Source organism: Trichosurus vulpecula, chromosome 4 (genome assembly GCF_011100635.1).
Source record: "Trichosurus vulpecula isolate mTriVul1 chromosome 4, mTriVul1.pri, whole genome shotgun sequence".
Taxonomy (NCBI): domain Eukaryota; kingdom Metazoa; phylum Chordata; class Mammalia; order Diprotodontia; family Phalangeridae; genus Trichosurus; species Trichosurus vulpecula.
In genome coordinates, this window is record NC_050576.1 from 102,781,489 (window position 1) to 102,807,089 (window position 25,601).

General features: G+C 47.3%; 1 protein-coding gene across 1 annotated transcript in view; it reads left to right on the plus strand.

Moving 5' to 3' along the window:
- Positions 1–490: 490 nt before the first annotated feature.
- Positions 491–25,601, plus strand: part of LGR6 (leucine rich repeat containing G protein-coupled receptor 6) — a 159,603-nt gene continuing 134,492 nt past the window's right edge. Inside the window, exon 1 of the mRNA XM_036756744.1 lies at positions 491–687. Within this exon, the coding sequence (XP_036612639.1) occupies positions 491–687 (197 nt within the window). The remainder of the gene's footprint in view (positions 688–25,601) is intronic.

Genomic DNA, 25,601 nt, shown 5'->3' on the forward strand with positions numbered 1-25,601 from the left:
TGTCTGTGAGGTCCGCGCTCTGCCCCTCCCATCCCTGGATGACTGTTTCCAAACAAGTGCAGGTCCCTCAGACTCTGGGTTTCCTATGTGTTTCCCTTGGTTTTCTTTCTCGGGTTCTTTTTTTTTTCTTGAATGAAATTCCTGCCAGCTAGGAAGGAAGGAAGGAGAGGGGAGCGAGCCAGAGCGTAGAAACTTTCCTAGACTCCTCCTCCGCCTGTGTCTCCCTCCCTTGGCAAGCCCAGCCCGTGAAACTCCAGAACGAAGATCACTCAACAATGCCTTCCCCTCTCTGACTGCGCCGTCCCCACGCGCTGCGCCCTCCGAGCAGCCGCTGCCGCCGCTGCTGTCGCCGAGCCCGAGGCTGCGCCTGTTGCGACAAGTAGGGAGACGGCCCGGGGTCCGAAGGCTGGCTGCGCTCCGGAGAGGGAAAGGGCGAGGGAGCTTTGCCCGCCGTGCCCGCCAGGTGCCCTTCAACCTGCCGGGCGCCAAGATGCCCACCGTGGCCCCGCTCTGGGCGGTGTGGCTCTATGCTGTCGTGTGCCACGGCGGGGCCCCCCAGCCAGGGTCAGCGCCTGCCTGCCCGGCGCCGTGCCACTGTGAAGAAGACGGCATCATGCTGTCGGTAGACTGCTCCGAGATGGGACTTTCCACGGTGCCTGGGAACCTGAACCCTCTGACTGCGTACCTGTGAGTATCGGGCTCTCATTTCCTTCCTTTCTCCTTTGGCTCCGCCACTCCTGCCCTGGGGGCACTACCAGGCAGCCGCTTGCTCTCGGTGCCCCTGCCTGGGGCAAAGACTCCGCCACGTCGTCTCTGTCGTAGGGGTGCACCCTCAGGCATCCTTGCTGGACCACTCCTCTCTCTCCAAGTCACTTGCCGAACCCCAGCAGAATTCTCTGTTCCTCCTTTGCTTCTCAAGTTTGGCAAAGGTTAAGATAGCAAAAACAAGGTGTCCTTGCTCTCCTAAATTTTGATTTTTCCAGTTGGCTAAGGTTCAGAGTCATGGCCCTGGTCACCTGGATCCCATGAGCTTCGTCTCCCCAGAGGATAGTGCTGTGTAACAGAAAGAACGCTGGCCCAGGGTTCAACTCCCATCCCTAACACTTACTACCTGGGGGACCCTGGGCAAGTCACTCATTTCTCTGGGCTTTGGTTTTCCTTCCTATGAAAGAAGAATGGGAAGTGGGTATCAGGGAAAGTAGCATTGCTGTAGCTGCCAAGAGGACCCAGGTCTCTGGTGTGGAGGGGCATGAAAGTCACTGAGCCACTATTTTCATTTCTTGAGCACAACGTTTGAGGGGAAAGAGATAGAGAGTAACTCAGAGCAAGGCTGCTTGTCTCGAATGGGGTGTGGGTCTGATGAGTGAAGGACAAGGTAATCTGTTCAGATGTCCAAGGTAAGGAGACAGATTTTGTGGAGCTAACCTAGGATTGATTTAGGGGTACTAGGGCCTGGATGGTGAAGGCACATACTCAATCCCTGTTTCCTTGGTAGGGGGGCCCTCAGGGCACCCTCTGACCCTGGCCCTCCCTCTTCTCCCAAGGGCTTCTCTGAAGTTGTGTCCCCAGGGGAGGCCTCCTCAGAGACACTAATTTGTGGGCAGACAACGAGGTTGAAAGCCAGAGAACCATTTTTAGCATCTGAGTTGGGGTGAGCTAACTTGGGGAAGAGGGGGATGTGAAGGAGAGCCTGCTAAGGGTAACTCACCTCGGTCCAACTTCAAAGGACCCTACAACCTGGAGAGGAAAAGGGCTTTCCCCTCAAGCCTCCCTGCCTTTGGCTCTGGTGCCTAATGGTAAGTACAGAAGGGGAAAAGATTGGCTTTGTCCGGTAATGGGGCCAGGATGTTGTAGGGGTGAACGGCTAGAAGTCTGTCCCCCACTCTATATTCTTTCTGAAGTCCTGGGGAAATGATCCTCCTCTTCTCTCCAGAGAGCTCAAGCACTCTCCTTCCAGAGCAGGTAAAATTGGGAAAATCCAGGGTGTTGAGAGAAAAAGGACTCCTGGGAAGACTGGCTAAGGTTTGGGTAGCTCTGACATGGGGGTGTGGGTCTAGGCTTCCTCTATGGTTCCTCCTAGATGATAGGGGAAGTGGCTAGTAGAATAAATGCCATGGTACAGTGAAAGAGCACTGCATTGGAGTCAGAAGAGCTGGATTCAAATTCTGCCTCTGAGACTTACTTGTAGTGTGACTTTAGGCAAATCACTCAATACCGATGGGCCTCGATTTCCTGTAAAGTGAGGTGAATGGACTAGAAGACCTTTGAGCTCTAAATCTCCAATCCTCTGATCAAAAGAGATGCTTCCTTCTACTCCCAGATTGCCTTGGTCCTCAGGGCTTTGGAAAGGTCAGTGGAGCTGAGGTGCCCATGCTGGGCAGTTCTAGGAGGTGGACAGCAGGGGAAATGATCAGAGCCAGTCTCTAGAGAGGAGTAAATCTATCCATTGCCTCCCACTCTTTTGGGGAAGAGATTTGGAGAGCCCCCTGCCTCCAAGTTCTCCAGCCTGAGAGTTACAGGCTTCGAGAGCTCTCAGAGGCCCCAGGTTCAGTGCAGAAGCTAGTTGGGTTGCCAGCCTCCCATTCCAGGCCTCTAGCACCTTTCTTTGAGAGTTTCTGGCATTCTGCCTTTTCTCTCTCCCAGAGCTCCATTTGATCATTACCCTCCTCCAAAGAATCTAACTTAGCCCGCATGGGCAGGGGCCAGGTGTCTCTCCTTCTCTGTAAGAACACCGGGAATGGAAAGGCCAACGCTTCCACTTAGGGACTCGGGATCATTGGGATGCCTTTTTCTACTAACTCAAAACAATTTTCCCTAACTCCCCCCACCCCCACCCCAAATGATGTTAGTCCATAGTGCTCGGGGAAACTGGCTTTTCCTGAACTTTTTTCCTGTCTGGTCCCTGTTGACTTAGAGCTTCAGGACAGATTATCTCAGCTAGCTCCAGGCTGGATCCTAGAGTGGAGAAGTTCTCTCCCAAAGAGATGACAGATTCCAAGACAGTGCCTGGAATTTAACAGGAGCCCTCAGAATCCAGAAGAGAAAGGGGACACAGAATTATAGCTACATGTCTTCTCTGCCCTTGCTTGGGCTTGCTTGGAGGTATCAGATTTGGAGAATAGGACCCTTCTTTGTTTTAGTCCTCGTCAGATGAACAAATAGCAGCCCATTGGTGGTGGCAGGGAACGGGGCAGGATGCAGAGAGGATTGCCTAGTTTTGTTGAAAGATGTGGGCATCTAGAGTTGGGAGCGATGTTAGCTCATCCTATCCAGTTCCTTAATTTTAAAAAAGAAAAAAATTGAAGGTGAAATGACTTATCAAAAGTCCCTCAATGGCAGAGCTAGGTTTTGAACCTGGGTCTTTTGACTCCAAATCAAGTGTTCCTTCCCCAGCATCAACTGCATAGATGCAGCAGCATCAGACTTGGTGTAGGGGTGGAGAAAGCTGTGTTTCATTTTTTTTCTAAATGGTATCTAGAGGAGAGTTCTCAACTTTAAGGAAGCTAGGTTGCACAGTAGATAGAGCTCTGGGCCTGGAGTCAGGAAGAGCTGAGTTCAAATCCAGCCTTAGGCACTTACTTAGCTGTATGACCCTGGACAGGTCACTTAACCTCTGTCTGCTTCAGTTTCTTTAATGTAAAGTGGAGATAATATTAGCATGTACCTCGCCGGGTTGTTGTGAGGATCAAATGAGGTAATATCTGTAAAGTGTGTAGCATGGTGCCTGGCGCACAGTAGGTGCTTAATAAATGCTGGTTTCCTTCCTCCCTTTTTAGCTCTCACATTTGGGTTAAGTCCAAAGGGATGGGGAACCTGGCTCGAGGCCACGTGTGGCCCTCTGGGTCCTCAAGTGGGGCCCTTGGACTGAATCCAGACTTCACAGAACAAATCCCCTTAATAAAACGATTTGTTCTGTAAAACTTGGATTCAATCAAAAGGCCACACCTGGGGACCTAGAAGGCCACATGTGACCTTGAGGCCGCAGGTTCCCCTCCCTTGGAAGGTAACTAGCAGACCTACTTGTTGGGAAATTCTTCTAATGTCTTTCTTAAATTCTTGCAGTGATTTCAACCCATTTCCTCTCTTTGGCCAAACTTTGAATTTTAGAGCTGATAAGGATCTTAGAGATAGCCGTCTACTCCAGTCTCTTTATTATGCAGATGAGAAAACTGAAGACCAAAGAGACTGTGATTTGTTCAAGATTATCCATTTAGTAAACTGAAGAGAGATTCCCCCTCAACCCCCCCCCACCATAATTCCTGATGCTTCAAAGACACAACACTCTCTTAAATTTCTGGCTCAAAGGTAAAAACAATTGCTGTGCCATCCTTTGTGTTTGTATTTCCAGTGCCTAGCACAGCACTTGGCACAGAGTAGGTGCTCAATAAGTGTTGTTGCTTGGTTAAGGTGTCTCTTCGGTATACAGTAGGGGCACCAGGATGGATAGAAAAGCCACCTTGGCACAGGAGTAGGGCTGAATGAATGCTAAGTGAATTGAACCAGGGGGATGAAGCTTAATGTGGAAGAGAATTGGTTCCTGAGTCAGAGGTTCTGGCTTTGAATGCAGCCTCAGCAACCTATCACCTGCAAAGCCCTGGACGAGTTACTAGATTGTACAGCTCTAACCTCTCTCTGTTAAGTAAGGAGGTGGAATTTGATGACTTCAGAGTCTTTTCCAGAGAGAGAGAGAGAGAGAGCGAGAGAGAGAGAGAGAGAGAGAGAGAGAGAGAGAGAGAGAGAGAGAGAGAGAAAGATCTATGGGGAATGAGTTGTAGGGCATTTGTGTTAGTTCATACTTGATAAAATAATTCTGGGCTTATGGGTCCTTGAAGAAGGTGAGATACTAGAGGAAGCATTTTTGATAAGGGAGTTCAGTCCCTGATCATTGAGGCATTGAAATAACATTTCAAGGTTGACAAAGTGCTAACTTTACAAGAACCCTATGAAGAAGGTAGGGAGAAGGACTAAATCTATGATCTCACTGACATGGGGAACTTCCAAGCGAAGAAATTCCCTCTACTTGTGCAGATCAACACTTTCTCTGTAACTTGTAGTCCCAGAGGGTTGCTTAGACCACAAAGAGGTTAAGTCACTTGTCCAGGATCACACAGCCTTTGTGTGTCAAGTCCCAGAAGCAGGACTTGAACCCACGTCATCTTGGCTATCTACTATGCCCCTTTGCCTCGCAGTGTAAGCATGATTATCACCATTTCACAGATGAGGAAACCCAAGTTGCTCATGGGCAAAGTCCCTCTGCAGGGAAGTGACTTGTCCCTGGTCAAGTGTCAGAGTACAAGCAATTTATCTTCTGACTCCAAATGCAGCATTCTTCCCAGTATCGATGTGTGGCAGGGAAAGATACTTATGTGTATGTGTGAAGGGTAATCTTTTATTTCTCATCCCATAGAAGAGGTATTTTGTGATGAAATAAAATAAACCGGATGACCTTTGGAGAGCCTTTAGGAGAAGTCTCTCTGTAACCCCTGGAGGATCATACCATTCCCTAACAAGTTAGACTTTGAGGGGACTATTTTTTTTCCATCCATATTTAATCCAGCCTAGAGAGAAGAGGCTTTCTCCTATTTATCAAGATCTTAGGAGAACAAGATGCTACAGCATCTCCTTTGAACACTTTTTTCAGAAGTAAGAATCCTTCCTGTTAAGAAGTTCTGCCTTACATCTCACCTGACCTTTGCCACTCAGACCCAATAGATATGGGCACTTTGGGGCCCACTGTCTGTCCTGCTCCATCTGGATTGGGAAGACAGCTTAAATATCCACAGATCCTTAGCTTCTCCTTTTGTGTCCCCTCTGAATGTCCCATTCTCTAGGAGGACAGCATTTCTGAAGATGGATGTTTCTTCCCCACCCCAGTAAATAGAGCCCTGTCCTCGGTGCTAGGGCACCTGCAGAGTAAGTAGTCCTAAACTCTGAAAAGTCCAGTCACTTAATCAGTAAGTATCCATGAAGTGCCTACTGTGTGCCAAACTCTGTGCTGAGCATTAGTAATAGAAGGAGAAGTTTCCCTCTATCTCTCCCTTCCCCAGACACACTTCCAGTTGGATATCCCAGACCCTGGGGAGACCTTGGAGTCAGTTTCCTAGGCAGGAGAGGAAGGTGGCTGAGGGAATGTCACTCTTCTCAGCCTACCTCCTTAGTCCTGACCTGAGCACCCCTGGAGCCCTGTCCTAGATGCTCTGTGGGATTCAGGAGGAGAAGACACAAAACCTCAGGGAGTTTCTTGTCTGAAGGGGAAACTTTCCCTATCTGAAGGAGACCTCCTCCCTCTTCCACAGAAAAGGGTACCTAGTAAAGCATAAATGAATGTAAGACAAACCATACCAGAACCACTCTGATACTTACATCAGTTTGTTACTTATAACTTGTGTGACCTTGAATAAACCACTCCATGTCTTAGTTTCCTCCTCTATAAAATCAGTGGGTTGCATCAGATATTTTCCAAGGTTGCTTCCTGATCTAACAAGCTATGATCTTCTGATCTATCCCTAAGGTTAGATGTTTGCCTTGGGCCTCGCTGCCTCCACTCCCATTGGCTGGACAGTGACTCAGAGAGGCCTATCAGGGAAATCGAGGGAGCAGTTAGAAAGAGATGTCTAGGGGCACTGAAGAGAAGGGGCAAACAAGGGGGTGAGTTATTCCAAGAAATGGGGTCCCTGGGGGTATCTCCTGTGCCAGCCTCACTCCAAAGCAAGGCCTGGGGGCCCGGGCTCATCAGAGGGCAGACCCCAGGGGAGGGTTAGGGGTGGAGGAGGTTTGGGGAGGGGGGTGAGGAGGAGCCAACACCCTAGTTCAAAGGAAAGGCAGGGAACAAAGCCCTAGGCAAGAGAAAAAGGAAACCTCTTGGTTGGTTCTGGCATCAGGCATGGGGTGCGGTTGGGTGGGGTGTGGCTGGCGGAGGAGAAAAAAGCTTGCTTCAGAACAGAGTTGCCCCCCCCCTCCATTCCCCAGATTCCCACCCCAGGCCCCTTCCTCCACTATCCTATGAGCTTTCAACTTTGAGGCCCAGCTCACCTCCCCTCCCTCCCTCCATCCCCCTGTCCCCAGGTTGGCATCTTTGTTTTGGCATTGGCCCTTTTTCTCTCCTGGTTGGTGCTCATGGCTTGTCTACCCCAAAGGTGGGTGGGGGTGGGGCAGACAAGCTCTCCAGAAAGAACAGAGATGAAAGTAAAAAAAAAGAGCAAGAGCCCAGGTTTCAAAGCCAACTTTTCTGGGATCCCCCCACCCACTCTGGACTCTGCCTCCTCAGCATCTTCCTTCTGCTTCCTGGGAGATGTGTTAGGGAATAGGCTGGAGAGATCTCTTTGAGAGGGGGCTGACCCAGCTTCTAACTCCTTCCTCGGGTTGGGGGGGCACTGACCCCTCCCATCCTCCCATTAACCCTTCAGCTCCCTGGAAAAGAGAAGACTTTCAGGAGAGGTCTGCATCAGAGTTTCCCACGTTTAGGGACACTGAGATAAGAAAAGGACTAATTTTCTTCCCCTCTCTTCCCCCACCTTCCCCCTCAAGATGCCTAAGGACAAGGGGTCAGGGTTGGCACTGGGGAAGGCTGTCCCCTTGCCTTTTGGAAAGGAGACATTCTTCAGCCTGGAAAAGTCTGGCATTCTGTGTCAATGTATATATTTGTAGAATTCAGCTCTTCTCAAAAATTGGAAATCCTGAGAATTGTGGACCCCCTTTCCCCCACCTCTTGAAGCAGCTCAGAGGACTTTGAGTGTCATTCATAACTCCTGTCTCTTTCATGTTCTAGTACCTCCAGAGGGCAGTGTCTTCCTCTAAATTCTGCCCTCTAAAGCTGTGTGACCTTTGGACAATTACTCACCCTCTCTGTGTGGGGAGAACTAGGTTAGGGAGCAGGAGGGTGAGGACAAGGACAGGTGTACTTGAGTGCTTTGGGTTCCTTAAGGGGGATACGCAGGATGAATCTGAGAGGAGGGGGAGGCAATTTCCAAAATTTTTTTGCCCATTTTCTAAAAAAGCCTTTTTCAGTTGGCCCCACTTTAATGAAAAGGGGGTGTGCGATGCCCGTTCCCCTTCTGTGGTTTAGGCCTCTCCTCTCTGTCCTCCAGACATGAAAGCCTGGGCCCCAGGAGGAGAAAAACAGCAGAGAAGCCAAACTTGGTCAGTGAGAAGAGAGTTATTTTGGAAGCGGTGAGAGGGCATGGCAAGCAGGAGAGAGCTTTCAGAGAGCTATGGGGTTGGCACATCGCCCCTCCCCCCGGAGCTGTGCCAACCTGAGCAGCAGGCAGGGGCTGGGGCCAGCTGCTCAGGGACAGGGCACCTACAGAACCGAGGCTTCCTTTCATGTTCCCGCTCCCAGCCCCTTCACCCACTTTCTGCCTTCTTTTCCATCTTTCCCTTCAGGCTGCCTGGAGGAGGGGGTCTTTGAGAAGGACAAGGAATCTCCTCTTTGCCCATCCTGTGCCCTGACTTCTCTCTAGCCCACTGAAGACAGGTACCCCTTGTGACCAGCCTTTAGGCACAGAGCTGGGGCCTAGGGCCATAGGAGAGGCATTGTGATATAGTAGGATACATGTTTGCTATGGAATCAGGAGACCTGAGTTCTAATTCTGCTTCTTACCTGGGCAAGTCACTTAAACTCTCTTGGTCTCAGTTTTCCTATGTGTAAAGTGAAGGAATGGGACTAATCTCTAAGGTCCTTTTTAGCTCTAACTATATTATTCTGTGATCATAGGTGACAATCCTATCCCACTCTTCTTGAGGCATTCTCAGCATACCAATAAGGCTGGCTACCAGGTAGGTTCAGCCCCAGCCTCTGTGGTCAGTTTGCTTTGCTTCTCTTTGACCCAGAGGAGCCTGCCAGGTCCCTCCCACTAGATACATACCACCTTAGTAGTGTCCTAATGCCCATAACCTCAATTAACCCTTCCTCTGCCAAAGCCACAGGAATTCTGAGTTCCCCAAGGGATGGACAGGACTACAGGTATCTTAGTTTGTGTACTGTACCAGAGGCTCACTACAAGTTGGGAGGAGAGAGTACGTGTGGAGAAGATCCATAGTGTGTCCAACTTTGTCCCTCTATGACTTTGGCTTGTCCTCTAATCTAATAAACATTTATTAAGCACCTACTGTGTGCCAGGCACTGTGCTAAGCTCTGGGGATATAATTAATAAAAAGAGTGACAGTCCCTGTCCCTGCCCTCAAGGAACTTACAATCTGATAAGGGAAGACAAAAGGAGGCAGGGGAGCAGAGGGTGAGTACCCAGCAGAGGGAGTACCCAGCGCTGGGTCCCTGGCCTTGTGGAGTCCAAAAAAGGCAGAGCAGCAGATGCAAAGTGGAGGAGGCTACAAGTCCAGTTCTGCCCTCTATAAAGGAAGCCATTGGGAGGAGTGTAGTGCCCTGCCCTCCAGCCCTCCAGCCAGAGAGAAAGGAGGCCGAGGAGGGTCCTGCCAGGGCTTCTGACAAGTAGGGATGGAGCGCTCAAGGGAAGAAAGGTCCGGGCAGTCAGAAGGCACAATGAAGGCAGGAAAACCTGCAGCTGCAGCTGCCTCAGACACGAGCCGTGTGATTCTGAGTAAGTTGCTTCACTTCTCTCAGCCTGGCTTTCCAATTTGTAAAATAGAGATAAGAATAGCACCTACTTCACAGGGTTGTTGTGAGCAGATGATGACATGTAAAGTGCTTTGCAAACCTGAAGTGCTATATAAAGGCTTCTCCTCCTCCTTCTCTTCCTCCTCCTCTTTCTCCTTCTCCTCCTCCTTCTTCTCCTCCTCCTCCTCTTCTCCTTCTTCTCCTCCTTCTCCCTCTTCTCCTTCTTCTTCCTCCTCCTCCTCCTCCTCTTCCTTCTCCTCCTCCTTCTCCTTTTTTTCTTCTCCTTCTTCTCCTTCTTCTTCTTCTTCTTCTCCTTCTTCTTCTTCTTCTTCTTCTTCTTCTTCTTCTTCTTCTTCTTCTTCTTCTTCTTCTTCTTCTTCTTCCTCTTCTTCTTCTTCCTCTTCTTCCTCTTCTTCTTCTGCTTCTTCTTCTTCTGCTTCTTCCTCCTCCTCCTCTTTCTCCTTCCCCTCCTCCTCCTCCTCCTCCTTCTTCTTCATCTTCTGCTTCTTCCTCCTCCTCCTTCTCTTCCTTCTCCTCCTCCTTCTCCTTCTTCTTGTCTTCTCCTTCTCCTTCTCCTTCTTCTCCTTCTCCTCCTCCTCCTCCTCCTCCTCCTCCTCCTCCTTCTTCTTCTTCTTCTTCTTCTTCTTCTTCTTCTTCTTCTTCTTCTTCTTCTTCTTCTTCTTCTTCTTCTTCTTCTTCTTCTTCTTCTCCTCCTCCTCTTCCTCCTCCTCCTCCTCCTTCTAGCAAGGGAAGAGAGAATCAACATTATCCAAATGTTTATTAAGTAATTATAGGTCACTGTGCTAAGTGCTGGGGGTGGGGAACACAAAAATGGGTTCCTACAAACCTGCCCTCAAACAGCTTATTGTCTAGTTGGGTGGATGAGAAGAAATCTTTCTGGGCAGGATGTCCTTAGTGCCTTGTGAGGGACCCAGACAAGTGCAATGGACATTTAGGTAAGGGAGAGGGTTGGGGCAGTCAAGGAAGGCTTCAGAAAGGAGCTAGGCACTGGACTTTGACTAATGCAGATGGCTCAGATCTACTGGTCCAGTCCTCTCTCCCAATCTCCAGTCTCACATCTCCAACTGCCTACTAGGCATTTTGAACTAGATGGCCTGTAGACATCTTAAACTCAACACGTCTAAAACAGAATTGAGTATCTTCCTCCCCCCAACCCTTCCTTCTTCCCACCTTCCCTATTACTACCCACTCAGCTATCAAAGTGATCTTCCTAGAGGGCAGGTCTGACCTTGTCATCCCCCTCCTCCCATCCCCCCACCCATTCAATAAACTTCAGTGGATCTCTATTATTTCCAGGATCGTACATGAAATCTTCTGTTTGGCATTTAAAACCCTTCATAACCTGGCCTCTTCCTGTGTTTTCAGTCTTCTTATATCTTACTTGTCTCCACAGTGCCTGCCACACCAATCAGTCAATCAACATTTATTAAGCGCCTAATGCATATGTATTACATACATACTAGGTGCTTAATAAATGCTCATTGATTTGACTTAGCTGAGAGGAGGGATGAGTCCAGATATAAGTACGTCTGTGAGTAGCGATCAGGGCTGCACTTGTTTTCATTGGCATAGGGAACTCCCAGGTGAGATGCCTCCCTTTACTAATAGAAGTCACCACTCGACCTGCAATTTATAGTATTAGAAAGTTGTCTAATTGCATATGGACTTATTTTTAAAAGTTAATATTTTCCATGTTCTATTGAATTTCTGTTTATTTTGTTAAATATCTCCCAATTACATCTTAATGTGGTTCAGGGCCCACTCAGGAGTGTGGTGACCTGTGTTTGATGTCTCTGGTTAAGAGTGATAAGAAGGTAAAGGACTTGCCAGATCCCCCAGCCAGGATGCGTCCGAGGCAGGGCTTGAATCCCCATGTTCCTTATTTCCATGCTGACCGTCTTTCCACTGTGCCCCACAGCTTCTCATCTCTTGAAGTAGGAGCTCCAGGTATTAGCAATGGGGATTAAATCTTTGATTTCATTAGCATAAGAAACTCCCACTCTGTCCACCAATGTAGGTCACCACCTGTTCTGCAATGTACAGTTTTTTTTAATGTGTATTTTTTCCCCCAAATTACATGTTGGAAGAATTTTTTAACATTTGTTTTTATTTTAATGTTTTGAGTTACAAATTCTGTCTCCCCTCTCCCTGAGATGGCAAGCAATCAGATATAGGTTAATGTATGATCTTTTTTTAATTCAATTTTATTTTATTTTCACTTCCTCATTCTCTCCCCTTCTCTACCTACTGAGAAGGCAAGAAAAATAAAAACTGTTACAAATATGTATAGAAATTGCTGAGGAGTAGCCAAATGACAGTGTGCATGCGTGATAATGTATGAGAGAGGTGAGGCTGGAACCCAAGGCTTCTCGGTTCTGAGGCCAGCTCTCTACTCCTGCTCCAAGCTGCCCCTACAAGGTTGGGAGTCAAGGCCCAGAAATAAGGATGACATTGGGTCTCTTAAACTTCTCATACAAACAACCCTGCTCCTTTCTCAGTGATCCGTGACAACATTCCCTTTGGGAATGGTTTGGAAAGACATCGGAAGAAACTGAGGGTTGAAGAGCTGTTCCTTTTTCAAACAATGTGGATCCTTGCTGAGAGCAGGATCTCGGCATCCTAATTCCCCATTCCCATTCCCAGTTGCTTATTTGCTTTTGTCAGTAGGTGGGGAGTGGGGGGGTATTCTTGAGAGCGTCCAGGCTGAAGGAATGATGAGAGTCTTTGTGGGAATGCCAGGGATTTAGATGTGGTTCTTAGGCTGGAAGTCATTGCAACAGGAGGGCAGAGCTCCAGGGGAAGAAGGGCAGCTTTGTAGCCTGACCCCGAGAATCTGGTCACCCATCACCTGTCACCCCTATTGGGCAATGTTCCTATGTGCACATGGTGGGTGGTGGCCTGCTTAGAAATGGGGAGGGGTGGGATAAAATGACCCTGATCCTCCAAGGGTCACACAGAGAGCTGGGGACCTTGTAACCTAGATCCTATTCCCCCTCCTTCTGAGAAATGGGGGTTAGAAACCCTGCTAAATTAAGCTCCAATTTCACCTTGGTAATAGGGGATAAGGTGAGCAGGCACTGATGATCTTTCTTCTAGGATGACTTTGTAGAACCCATCAACATTACTACTCCCCATTCCTCATCCCTTGTGCATCCAGCTTCATCTGATTAAGAGCATGCCTCAGTTTCCACATCTGTCAAGTAGGGATAATCATGATCTCTGCTCTGCTTATCTCCTGGGGCTGTTGGGGAGGTCAAATGAAGTAATATCTAGAGAAGCCCTTTGAAAAGTTCAAACAGCTTCCACTCAATTTTATTACTTTTCGAGGGGGGATGTAGTCAATAGAGAACTGCCCTTGAAGCCAGAAGCATCTGGGCTCAAGTCTGGCTTCGGACACACACTGGCCGTGGGACCTTCCGCAAGTAACTCAGCCTCTCACTGGCATCTCTCAAAGATGAATACGACTGCCCATAAGGTGCCAAACCACATTGGTAGAGGGAGGGAGGTTCTCTCTAGCAATGAAATCAAGGTCAGGTGTCTATCCCTCTATGTTTCAACATCTGTATCCTGGAGGCATATCCCATCTTCTGCTGTAAAACTGTAGAACTTCATCATTATCATCATTATTCTCCTTTAGACTGGCAGCTCCTTAAGGGCAAGGACTAGAGCTCTTCCTCCCCCTTACCTGCATCTATCTTTGCTCACAGGGGACTCTGGGAGATATTCCTAGGTCTAGAGATGGAAGGGTCGCTCTGAGTCTCAGCCATTTAGTCAGTCAGTAAGCGTGTATTATGCACCTACTATGTACAGGTACTATATTAGGTGTAGACACATAAGTATATTCAAGCATATGTATGCACACACACATACATGTATGTACACACATACACACATATGAACAATAACTATAAGTTGGGGTTGGGGGGAAGGCTCTAGCAGCTGGGAGGAGGGGTCAGGAAAGGCCTATTGCAGGAGATGGTGCTCGAGCTGAGTTTAAAAGGAAGCTAGGGATTCTAAGGGGGCAGAAATGAGGAGGGAGGGCATTCCAAGCATGGGGGACAGCCAGGGCAAAGGCAGAGAAATAGGGGCTGGTATGTTGGGTGGGAGAAACAATGAGAAAGCCATTTTGACTGGACCATAGGGTAAGTAGAGGAGAGTGATATATAAGAAGCCCAGAAAGGTAGTTGGGGCCAGGATGAAAAGGGCTTCAGATACCAAACAAAGGACTTTGTATTTGTGCCTAGAGATATTAGAAAGCCCTTGATGGTTACTGAGCGAGGGAGTGGCATGATTAGATTTTTGTTTTAGGGCTATCAATTAGACTTGGGTTATAGTGGAAAACATGTAGTGAAACAACCTGAGTGAAAGATTGATTGAATAGGGAAGAGAAGGTTATTACAACAGAGGGAAAGGAAGGAAGGAAGCATTTACATAGTGCCCACTAGGTGCCAGGCACTGTGCTAAACACTACAACTATTATCTCATTTGAGCCTCACAGCAACCTGGAATGTAGGTGCTATTAACACCCCCACTTTATAGATGAGATAAATGAGGCAAACGGAGGTTAAGTGGCTTGCCTGGAGTTACACAGCTAGGAAATATCAGGCTAGATTTGAACAGAGGTCATCCTGACTCCAGGCCCAGTGCTCTATCCACTATGGCAGTCCAATGGAGAGGTTATGGGAGTGTGGTGGCCATGTCAGCCTACCACCACCCCATTTTCTGGATGAAGGAACCAAGATCCAGGAAGGCTAATTGGATTATCTGAGATTATGCAGGTAGGCATGGCAGAGAACAGCATCCAAGGTGGTGCCATGGTGGTGTCATGGTGGTGTCTCTGCCTCGCCCTATCCTGTCTGGGAATCTGTTCTCTTTTTCTCCCCCCCCCACCCAGGGCTCCCCAGAATCTGGGGCAGTCTCCAATTGGGGTGTGTATAGGGGGTTGGGGATGGGAAAGGATCAAGTGTCTGAGAATTGTGAGCATTGAGGCGGGAAGAGACGTAAACTAATCCCCTATCTTTGTGCTACAGGGTGGATGAGCAGGCTGGGATAAGAGGAGAGAGGAAGGCAGCTATTGTCCAGGACAAAAGTGGAGAATAAGAACAGGGCCAGAGACCCTGTGGGGGCCTAGCCCTACCCCAGCAAACACACACACACTCCCTCCCTTGGGTGGTCAGGAACAGTCCCCAATTCAGGACCCACTGGAGCCAAGAGAAACCTGTTGTCCCTTCTCCTGCCCCTTGGGGCTCTGACAGAGAAAAGGAGAGACTGTGAAGTGCTATCTTCTCTTTCCCAGTACCCTCTGTCCCTCCCCCAGCACCCCCACCCCCATTGACAGTAACATGGTTCTGAGAACTGTTGAACTGGGAGATGATGGAATTCAGGGAGGAAGGAGGGAAGGAAACTCTGTCCCTCGACAAGTTAAAAGACCAGGTGCTGCCTGTGTTGGGACTTTAAGAAACCAGGCAATGAGCTGAACAAGAAACTAGGCATTGGGCTTAAAAAGAAGCCGACTCTTCCCTCCAGCTGACTTGTGTTGGGTTTTCTTGAGCATCAGCGCTGATTGGCAGCCCATGGGAAGAGGGAGGGTGAGCCCATCTGGATCTTGGGTGGACGGGATGGGCGCTCAAACTGCTGAAGGGGTTGGTGGATTTGGGAATTTTCTAGACTTACAATTTTTCGAACTGCATATGTCCAGGCATGGACCTAGATGGAGCAAGTGGAGGCCAGGCCAGGAAGACGAGATGGATGGAGCTCTTGCTAGGATCTGGTTATCCAAGGTATCTCACTAGTCAGTAACAGGGGAGAATCCTGAGCAGGAAAGTGTAGGCCCTAGGGGCAGGTGTTCACATGTGGTATCTCATCTGATCCTCACAACAGCCCAGGGAGGTAGGTGCTGTTATCATGTTCATTTTACACATGAGGAAACTGAGGCACAGGGCCTGTTCCATTGCCTGGGCTCACACAGCCAGCAAGTAAATGAAGTAGGACTCGAACTCGGGTCTTCTTGTCTCCATCTCCAACCCTCTATGAACTGCATCATGGAGTTGCCTCTAAACAGAGCTTAGAATTCTGGTCACATCCCACTTGCTTCTCCCGCCGGCCTCAACCAGCACAGACTTTCCTCCTTGGGCTTTACTGTCCTTAATCTATGCCAGCTCAGGACCATTGCAGCTCTTGGGAAACAGCTTTGGCCTCCTGGAAACTTAATGTTAGAGCCTGAAGGGCATCTTTTGTGCACTAAAGGAAAGCCTGGGCTGGCATCAGAACTCTTAGGTTCCTTTAGGTGCGCCATGAGTCAGGTCCTTGGTTTAATGTCCCATCCTCTCTTCCCCCTTTCCCCATCCTTGTCCTTCAATTGACTGAAATATGGAGCCACTGGGTTAGAATTCTACCCCTGCCCCTGACTTGCTGGGTAACTTTGTTGGCTAACTTTTTAGGACCTTAGTTTCCTCTTTAAATGTATTTGTCCATGGGTAACGGGATGTTAAAGGGGAAAAAGTGACAAGAATTTGGTTCTGGGCTTGAAGATCCTAAGAAACCCGGAACTGAAGAGAAAGTCCACAGAATCATGGAAACTCAAGTGGTAAAGGACCTCAGAGCCATTTATTCTAACCCGTGTCTGAAGAGGTCTCCCCTTTCACTCTATCAGACAGGTGGCCATCTGGATTCCAGCGAGGGGGGCTCCTCTTCCTCCCAAGGCAGCTCTCAACGTTAAGAAATTTTTCCACGCACCACGCCTAAATTTGTCTCTCCACATTGCCCTTCGGTCAGCTCCTTGGGGGCCTTTCCATGTGACAGTCTTTCAAATACCTAAAGGCAGCTATCATGTGCCCCCTGAAGAAAAGGATACCATGGTGTCATGCCTTCTGGATTCCAAGTAGGCTCTTAGTGGAACTCTGGGGACCTTAGGGCCAGGCAGATGCAGATTCCCTGGGCAGTGCCCTCCCCACTCAGCTTCATAGCCTGTCCCCCTCCAGCACCTCCAAAGGGCTCCATGCCCAGTCCAGAACAAGGCCCCCCATTAACTATGTGCAGTGGGCGGAATGAGGAATGCCCACCTCCCCCCTGGCAGCCGACGCTACGCCAGCTCTCGTTTCCATGCCTGATCCCCATTCCTGAATGCAGAGGCCCGGGGTGCTCCTCTCCTCTCTCTGCTTATCTGGCCAGGACCTGCCAGAAAGCGTTAGCCCTAATGGGCCAGATTGGCACAGGAGCGGGGGAAGTGGCGGGGGAGGGGGAGTAAGAGGTCACTATTCCCTAGGGGAAATGGGGGCATGTTAGATCTATTGAGGGTCACTTATTCATCTTCACAGAGACAACTCTTGAGGAGGTGGGTGGGGAAAATACTTGGGTTAATTCTCTGCATGCTGAATCCTCCCCCCTCTCCCCAATTGAAAGCTCTTGAAACCTACAGATCTAACTGCTTGACCTGGGGGTGAAGAGTTTCCTAAGAGGCCTGGGTTTAGAAGTTTAGATTGCCAGAATTGTGATTAGAGCTAATCACTGAATATCAAATCTAAAAAGTCACTTGACCCCCTAATTTTACAGGTGAGGAAACAAGCCCAGAAAGGTGAAATAATACTCTAATTAATAAAAGAGTGTGTTTGGGGGGGGTGTGATGGAACCATTTTTCTGGACTCCCAGTTCTTTCTGCTATATACTTTACTGTCTGAGGGGGCCTTCTTAAAATCATTTTGTCCAGCCCCCTGCCTCCAGGCTAAGCTCAGGCTGGGACTGAGTTAATTCCAACAGTCACAACTTTTAGAACATTGTTCTAATTTTTATCACTGTGACACTGGGAAGTTCTGCCTGGTGTCTAAATAGAATCCCTTTGCTCCTGAGTCAAGAGATTTCCCCCTTGTTCTGGCTGGAATGGATGTCATGGAATCCTATCTTTAAATCCATCCTCTTCATTTTAGAGATAAGAAAACAGAGGCTCAGAGAGTCAGTGACTTGCCCCTGGTCACAAAGTAAATTACCAGCAAAGGCAAAGTTTAGCCTGTAGCTTCTTTATTCTGGGCCCAATCCTCTTTTTGTAGCAGCTGATTCCTGCCCTTCTCAGGAAGCTCTCTCCCAAATCTCCTTCTTCTTTTCTTTTCTGGGCTCTGTTCCTTTAATCTCTCTAGGTGATTCAGGATCTCTAGAGTCCTCAACCAGATTCTCATTCAGAGTCACATCTGATGTCACATCAGGGGTTCTGGCTCTAGCTCAGCTCAGCACCAGCCTGTCAAGCTGAGGGACAGTGACCATTAGTGGAGGAAAACTGAAGCAACATCTACTTGGGCTAAGTTCTGCTAGGCAGGGCCTCTCAAGACCTGTTTCCCTTCCCACTGGGAATAGGGCTAGGAGAGAGGATGGACCAGGGACCATCCCAAATTTCCTTCACTCACAGTCAAGGCAGCAAGGGCTTTTCCAAAAGAATCTCTGACTGTCAAGGGCTCTTACCAATTGCATCCTCCGCCAGCTACTTTTGTGTCCCCCTCCCCCCCCCCCCACTCAGACTCTCAAACTACAGCCCATTTCTCTGTGGTTCTGGTGTTTTCCCTCATTCCCCCAACTCTGTCTGGTCCAGTTCAGTCTTCACTTACTACAGGAAATCTCTGAACTCACCTGTCCCGAGCCATTCAGTCCTCCTAGTGTTTTCTCTCATATTTCTATCTTTAGCTCTGCCTGGTTATATTCGTTCGAACTTGTTTTTCTCTGTTATGTCTAATTCCTGTGGTTCTGTCTCATCAGTGGGAGCTCCTTGGGACCCGGGACTGTATCTTCTTCTTTCCCTTTTTTCCCTCCCTGGTTCTCTGTCCCTTCTCGTGTCTACTGTCAAATGAGATAATATTTGTAAAGCACTTAGTGCAATGCCAAGCACATAGTAGGTGCTTAATAAATGCTTCCTTTCCTCCCTCCTCCCTTTGTCCTTCTCCCCTCCCTCCCTCTCTCTTTCTTTCTTCTCTTTCTCTTTCCTCCCTCCCTTCTTTCCTTCTTTTCTCCCTCCTTTCTTTCTTTCTTTCTTTCTTTCTTTCTTTCTTTCTTTCTTTCTTTCTTTCTTTCTTTCTTTCTTCCTTCCTTCCTTCCTTCCTTCCTTTCTTTCTTTCTTTCTTTCTTTCTTTCTTTCTTTCTTTCTTTCTTTCTTTCTTTCTTTCTTTCTTTCTTTCTTTCTTCCTCCCTCCTTTCCTTCTTTCTTTCCTTTCTCCCTCACTCCTTCCACATGAGCTTTGTGCATAGAGGCACCTGTAATCAAGGGTGCCATGTGAACATTCCAACTTAGCTCTGGGCAAAGTGTTTGCTGTCTAGGCTCCTGACTATGCTCCATGGCCTCCAGGCAGGAGAGAGGCCTCTATGTGCTCTCCACTAAGCAACTCCTAGGGGGTTTTGTGTTTATCCTGGTCCCAGGTTTAACACAGGACAGAATGACTCTCAAAACACCAAAAACCTCTAGGAGAGAATGGGGACTTAGTTCAAGTCTTGAGTGATTCCCTGGAGAGGGCCACTGGGGGCATGAATGCTTGGCCTTTGGCTTATGGACACTGGCTGAAGATCAGAAGATCAGGAGATCAAAAGATGGGGAGATCAGTGGCACAGCAGGTGGTCACTTGGAGGCGCCAGAGGCTGCAGCTGCTGCCTCATCAGTCCTGGGACTGACCCAGGACTCCCTCCCCTCCTGTTCCCTTCTCCCCAGTCCTTTTTCAGCCAATCAGAAACCCAGACAGGCTCCCCTTCTGCCCACCAGGGGCTCCCAAGTTACACTGTTGTCCCAGATGCAGGCCAGGAGTGGAAATGGACGAGCTCTGACTGGCATCAGTGCCAACCTTTGGGGGCACAACTCAGGTCCACTGGGTACCCAGAAACAAATCGTATCCTCCAGACCAGTTCTACTGCCTATAGCCTGGCCCGGCAGTGCCGAAAGCCTGGGGATCCTATTTTCTATCTCAGGTGACTCTGACCTGGAATTTCTGGCTCCTATGGCAGTCTCCATTCACTCTTACTACATGCAGAGTGAAGGCTGTTAAACATCAGAAAGGGGTTTCTGATGGAGACTGAGGGTGACTGGCATTTGTTCCCCTAAATATTGGACAAAGAAGGAGGAGCCTTTAAGTAGGCAGGCAAGGGAGGGGAGGCTGAGTCCTACCTGGAGAAGCTGATGGCCAGAGTCATCTCTTATCCACAGGTCTATTGTAACCCGGGTACCAGTGCAGGGGGAGCAAAGGGCCAGGAGCTATTGCAGTCATCATAGCAGCTAACATGTACGTAGCACACTGGTTATTATTTTTCAGTCCTGTCTGACTCTTCTTGACCCCATTTGGGGTTTTCTTGGCAAAGATAATGGAGTGGTTTGCCAGGTTCTCCAGCTCGTTTTACAGATGAGGAAACTGTGGCAAAATTGAGGGGTTAGGTCATTTGCCCAGGATCTTGCAGCTAGTAAGTGTCCGAGGCTGGATTTGAACTCAGAAAGATGAGTCTTCCTGACTCAAGGCGCAGTGCTCTATCTAGCACACACTTTACAGAAATTATCCCATTTGCTCGTCTTCTATTGTACTCATTTTACAGATAAGAAAACTGAGTCACAGAGAAGTTCAATGACTTACCCACAGTCACACAATGATAAGATTTGGACTCAGGCTTTCTTAACTCTAAATCCAGCATTCTAGCTGCTCTACCACCTGGCTAAATTTACCTGGATTGAGACAGAAGTCATGCAGGGTAGCGGTTTGTGTTGATCAAATGAGATAATAATTATAAAACACTTAGCACAGGGCCTGGCACATGGTAAGCATTATAAAATGTTTATTATCATTATTGTGGATTATTATTGCCTTGTAGGTTCCATTTGGAGACTTTTTTTTTTCACAAGGTGGGCAATCCTGAATTCTTTTTAGCTACACAAATCACTTTACCTCTCAAGTGCTCTGGACAGCTCTTTTAAGATTTTATGTTGCAGAGAAGGTGCCAACCTGTATTGGTGGAGGAAGTTTCCTCAGCTGGGAGAGAGGAGGAATGAATGGATGAATGAAGTTACAGATCTATCTTTATCTCTACAATATCAATATGTTGGTGTCACTACAAATGTAGCAGGTACTAGTTAGTCAGCTACAGTGTTGAGGGAGGGGATATCACAGCAGTGATGAGATGTTAGAGGCACTGAGTGTGTGTGTCTGGATGAACGTGTGTGTCTGTGTGAGCATGCATGTCTGTGTGAGCATGCATGTCTGTGTGAGTGTGTGTTTGTGCATATGTGTGTGCATCTATGTAGATGTATATGGAGGTATATATTAAGGGGAGTGTTATTCTTTGGAAAGCCTGTGAGTGAGGAGAACCTGAAGATGGAGCAACAGATGGGGGACACCTCTGGAATGGAGCCTAATTTCCCTATAATTGCTCCCAAAGTTTCTGCCATCTTCTTGTCCTGGCACCTTTTAGCTTTTTACCTTTATCTTTCTATTGAGCGAGAGACTGAGGAGGAGAAGGGATGGCATAGAAGGATGAGGAGGAGAAAGGGATGGGTGCTTTGTGTTGTAGCTGTCAGATCAAACATGAAGCAAGTTGCTCTCTGAGATTCAGTTTACTCACCTCTAAAATGAGAGAACGTCTCTGGACTCCTCTTACAACTTTAATATTCCACAATTCTATTGTGGGGTGGGGTGACAAAGTGATAACTAGTTTTGCATATGACCCTACCTATGTCTTTCATAGGACATTCAGGGAAATTCCAGGTTCAGCCTACGATGGGTCAAATGAGCTAGCCCAATCTAGAAAAGATTGGGTTGGGATGTTCTATTAGGCTGCCCTGATAGGTGGGTCTATGTAGCTTGGTAAGTGAGGGTGAATTTGCTTTTTCCAAATCTAGAAACTGGGGCTAGAAAGAGAAGAGAAAAGAAGGGAGAAGAGGGACATACAGATGGGAGAGGGGGACCATCCATCTAGGACAGTAGGCACTGAACCATTCAATGAGGTGAGAGAGGAACCCTTCAGGAAAAAGTCCTTTCCCCATCCCCCCACTTTCTCCTTTAGACACACCCCTGTCTGTCTGTTTATCCAGTAAAGTAAAGACAGTAGGACTAGAAGCTTTAACTAAACAAAGAGTACAGCGGGTGCTGTGATCTCAGCACAAAGCTAAGATCCTACCTTCTGGGCTCCTCTGCTTTCTCTGGATGCCCTCACCTGCCCCACCTGTCTCCTTCCACCCCCCCCTCCTTGGGCTGGGGAGGCCGAGGAGGGTGGATTGCTGGATGTAATCATAATAATAGCTCACGTTTACATAATGCTTTGAGCTCACAAAGAGCCTATCCCTGCCACAACCCCGTAAGGGAGGTAGAAGCTTTGATGCATTTAAAGGATCTGTGATCTCATCAGTATGGGTTTTCCTTCTATGGGTGAAAAGCACAGCCCCTCATATTCATTCTTGTCTCTGTCTTTCCGTAGACCTTCCAAAGGTGATGCACCCAACTCACTCAGAGCCTTCCCTGAGGTTCTGCTGATATGATCGTAATGAACATTTATGTAGTGCCTTAAAGTTTTTAAGATGATTTCTTCATGCAGCAGGCAGGAAGACCATCATCTTCATTTTACCGAAGGCTAAGTGATTGGCTTAGAAGTACGTGACAACGGAGTGTCAGAGTTGGGTTTTGAATGCAAGTCTCCTGACTTCAAGACGTGGAGTCTCCTAATTTTTTCCATTACAGCAGGCCACAGCACTTGGGCTGAGCATCTGTTCTCTCTCCCTCTTGCTACATGACCGGCATGCTTCTTTTTCCAGCTCTCCATGTCCTCGCTGTCCTTCACGCTTCTGGCAATGAAGTCATTGGTGGTAACTTGCTACCACCTCCTTGTGCCCACCATGTGTCTTTCCATTGCCCTTTTTGGATTACTTGTACTTTTGATTCTTTGGAGATTACAGTGTTCCATGATTCTTATCTGCAGAGCAACTCTAGGAGAATACTGAGGTCAAAAAGTTGGGCATTTTCAGCACAAGGAAGTTTGAGATAGATGAAAATACTGTGATATGCCCCAAATGCAATAAAGTTTGAGCTCCTTTTTTTTCCTTACTAAATACTGGGCTTAGCTAATTTTCCATTTCCTTTTCCCAAAGCACATACATACATGTATATATACTGTGTATGTACACAACACACACCCACGTCCACATGTATATGTAATTCAATGGGTTGCTCATCCAACTTTATGTCCTAATCTGAGCAGTATGTTTTTCATCCACTTGCTTTTTCTAGTATAGATGGTTAGTTAAACCAATCTCTCTGTCATTGCTGTGGATTCCATGGAAAAGATCTGTAATGTAAAGGGTTCACTTCAATTAATGCAATGTCAACTCAAATAGGAGAACCTTGCGATCAGTAGAGAATCCTTTTGTTTGGATTTTATGAAGAGCCCCATTCATGATGCTGGTGAACAACTGAGGTGAATGTCTCTCTGTTTCACAGCCCTCTTTGATGTTAAGTCCTTGGCGATAGCAAAGTGGAAGCTGGGGCAAATTCTCTGGAGCTTCAAGTACAGGCTGGGAGACAGATTGTGTCTTTCTTATGGGAGGGTCTGCCTAGCTAAGTTCAGATAAGATCATTGCCAGATTGGCCATAGGGTAATGAGTTTCTCATCCGTACTGACTTTTGAAGGCTTTTTACTAAATCATAGAAAGCTTTTTATCTGCCTCCCTAGAAAGAATACCCGCACCAACAGAAATGTGGGTCCTTGAAGTGTTGATGTTAATACTTAGTAGTTTAGCATATTTCAGTCATATAATTTAAATATATGAATGGAAGATATTTTGTCTGAGAAGAGGCTTCCAGGCTTCATTTTTACTGAATCAAAATTTTTTTTTAAATCAGTGAATAAGCACAGAGTGAGATGACATGCTTTCTGTACCTCTCAATTGAGTGTGTAACCAAAATGTGGTCTCCTGTAGAAAGCCATTTGGGGAAGCCAGCCTGGTGGCTTCTCATATTTTCATCAAAGATTCTCAAGGACATTCAAGGATTTTATAGAGATCAGTAGTTTAATATCTTCTTAGTTGCATTTAAACTTGTTTTTAGTGTGGTGTAAGTAATTTCTGATCTTTTCCTTCCTTTTTGGAATCTTCTGATCCATTAAATAGCTTGAAAATTGATTCCTGAGTGCCTTTAAAACTGTGCCATCTCTAGCACAGATTTCTTCCGTGTCTTTGGTCAGATCCAGCTACTCTGCCAACTTCATCTTGAGTTCCTTTGCTATTTCCATACAATTCAATTAAACACCTACTGTGTACAGAGCACTGTGCTAATGCCTTAGTAGGAATACAAATTTCAGATAAGACATAGTTGTTGCCCTCACAGAACTTACAATCTATTAGGATACATTCTTTTTTTTTTTTTTTTTTTTTAATGCAATTTATTTATTTAACATATTTGGTTTTCAGCATTGATTTTCACAACAGTTTGAATTACAAATTTTCTCCCCATTTCTGCCCTCCCCCCCCACTCCAAGATGGCGTATATTCTGGTTGCCCTGTTCCCCAGTCATCCCTCCCCTCTATCACCCCCCTCCCCTCTCATCCCCTTTTCCCTTCCTTTCTTGTAGGGCAAGATAAATTTCTACGCCCCATTGTATTAGGATACATTCTAATAGGCTCCCAGTCTCCTGCATTGGCTACTATCCAATGTACTAGTACTATCCAGTATCTAAGAGGCTCCCAGTCGAGTACATTGGGTACTGAGACTAGTAGCATGCAAACATGTTGGCTGGCAGTTACTGTTACTAATGAAACAGACCACCATCAAAGACCCTGACCTATCTGTTTCATTTCCTCTCTGCTTGTTGTTCTTCAGAGTTTATCTATAAATGCTTTTGTGGATCGCACATTTAATTTCCAGTCCTCTACGGTCTCATTTTCTCCCCTGTTGGTGTTATTTCTATTTTGCAAGTGAACCTGAACATCCGATTGACGTTGCCCTGGGCTGCTGTGCCTCTGCCGTTGGCACAGAGATCGACAATTTGCCGGCTGAGTCAAGTTTCTGGATGCTTTCACCACCGTCACTGCGGTGACTACTCTGCACTAAGAAATAGCGATAGAGCCACCGTCTTTACTTTTTGCCCATTTCCCCTTTTTCTTTTCTTTTTTTTTAGTTGATAGCTTGTTTAAACAGGTGGGACTGGAGCAGCTGTAATCACATACTGTGTCTTCTTCTCCTCTCTCTCCTCTCTTCCAATGCGGTGTTTACTTTGACCTTTGTTCCACCACTCGATGATCTGACTGCACACAGACAGCTGATTCCGAAATGACTATCACATCTGTAAGCAATCATTTCCTGTCTGTTAATATATAGTCAGTTTCATTTTTTTTAAAAATGTTATCCAATGCTCCCCACGTCTAGTGAATTCCAGTTATCCTCTCTTTATGGTGCACAGGCACTATGAAGCTTCTGCATAAATGATAAGGCTCTGGTTTCTTTCCTTTCTTAATCCCAAGGTGGGTAGTACAAATATCATTATCCTTATTACAGCTAAGGAATCTGATCTTCAGAGATGTAAAGTGACTTACAGCTGGTAAGGGACAGAGCCATCACTTGAACCTGGGTCTTCTGACTCAAAGTCCCGTATTCTTTCCACCATTACCAGGGAGGTCAGTCACTTTTTTGGACTGATCAACCCAAATGGCAGAATCTTGTCTCAGGCTCTGACTAATGAAGTGGGAAGAAAAAGGGGGAAGAGAAGGCCAGGCTCTTATCCTTGGGGAGTTCCCCGAGGATGGGGGAGACACACAATCTGAGTTTGGGCATCTCTCCATGTGGTAGAGGAGGTATGACACTTATACTCAGGGAGCCCCCAGCCTGTCAGGGGAGACAAGACTCATCATAACCAGGATACCACCTGAAAGACAGAAGAACCGTAGCAAGTAATACATTTGAACGTAACTATAGACTGGAATAGCCATGGTAAGGGTTGTTGGAGGACTAGAAGAACTTGGTGGAGTTAAACAAGAAAGTCTTACTGGAGAAGTCCTTACTGGAGGGTCCCTACTGAA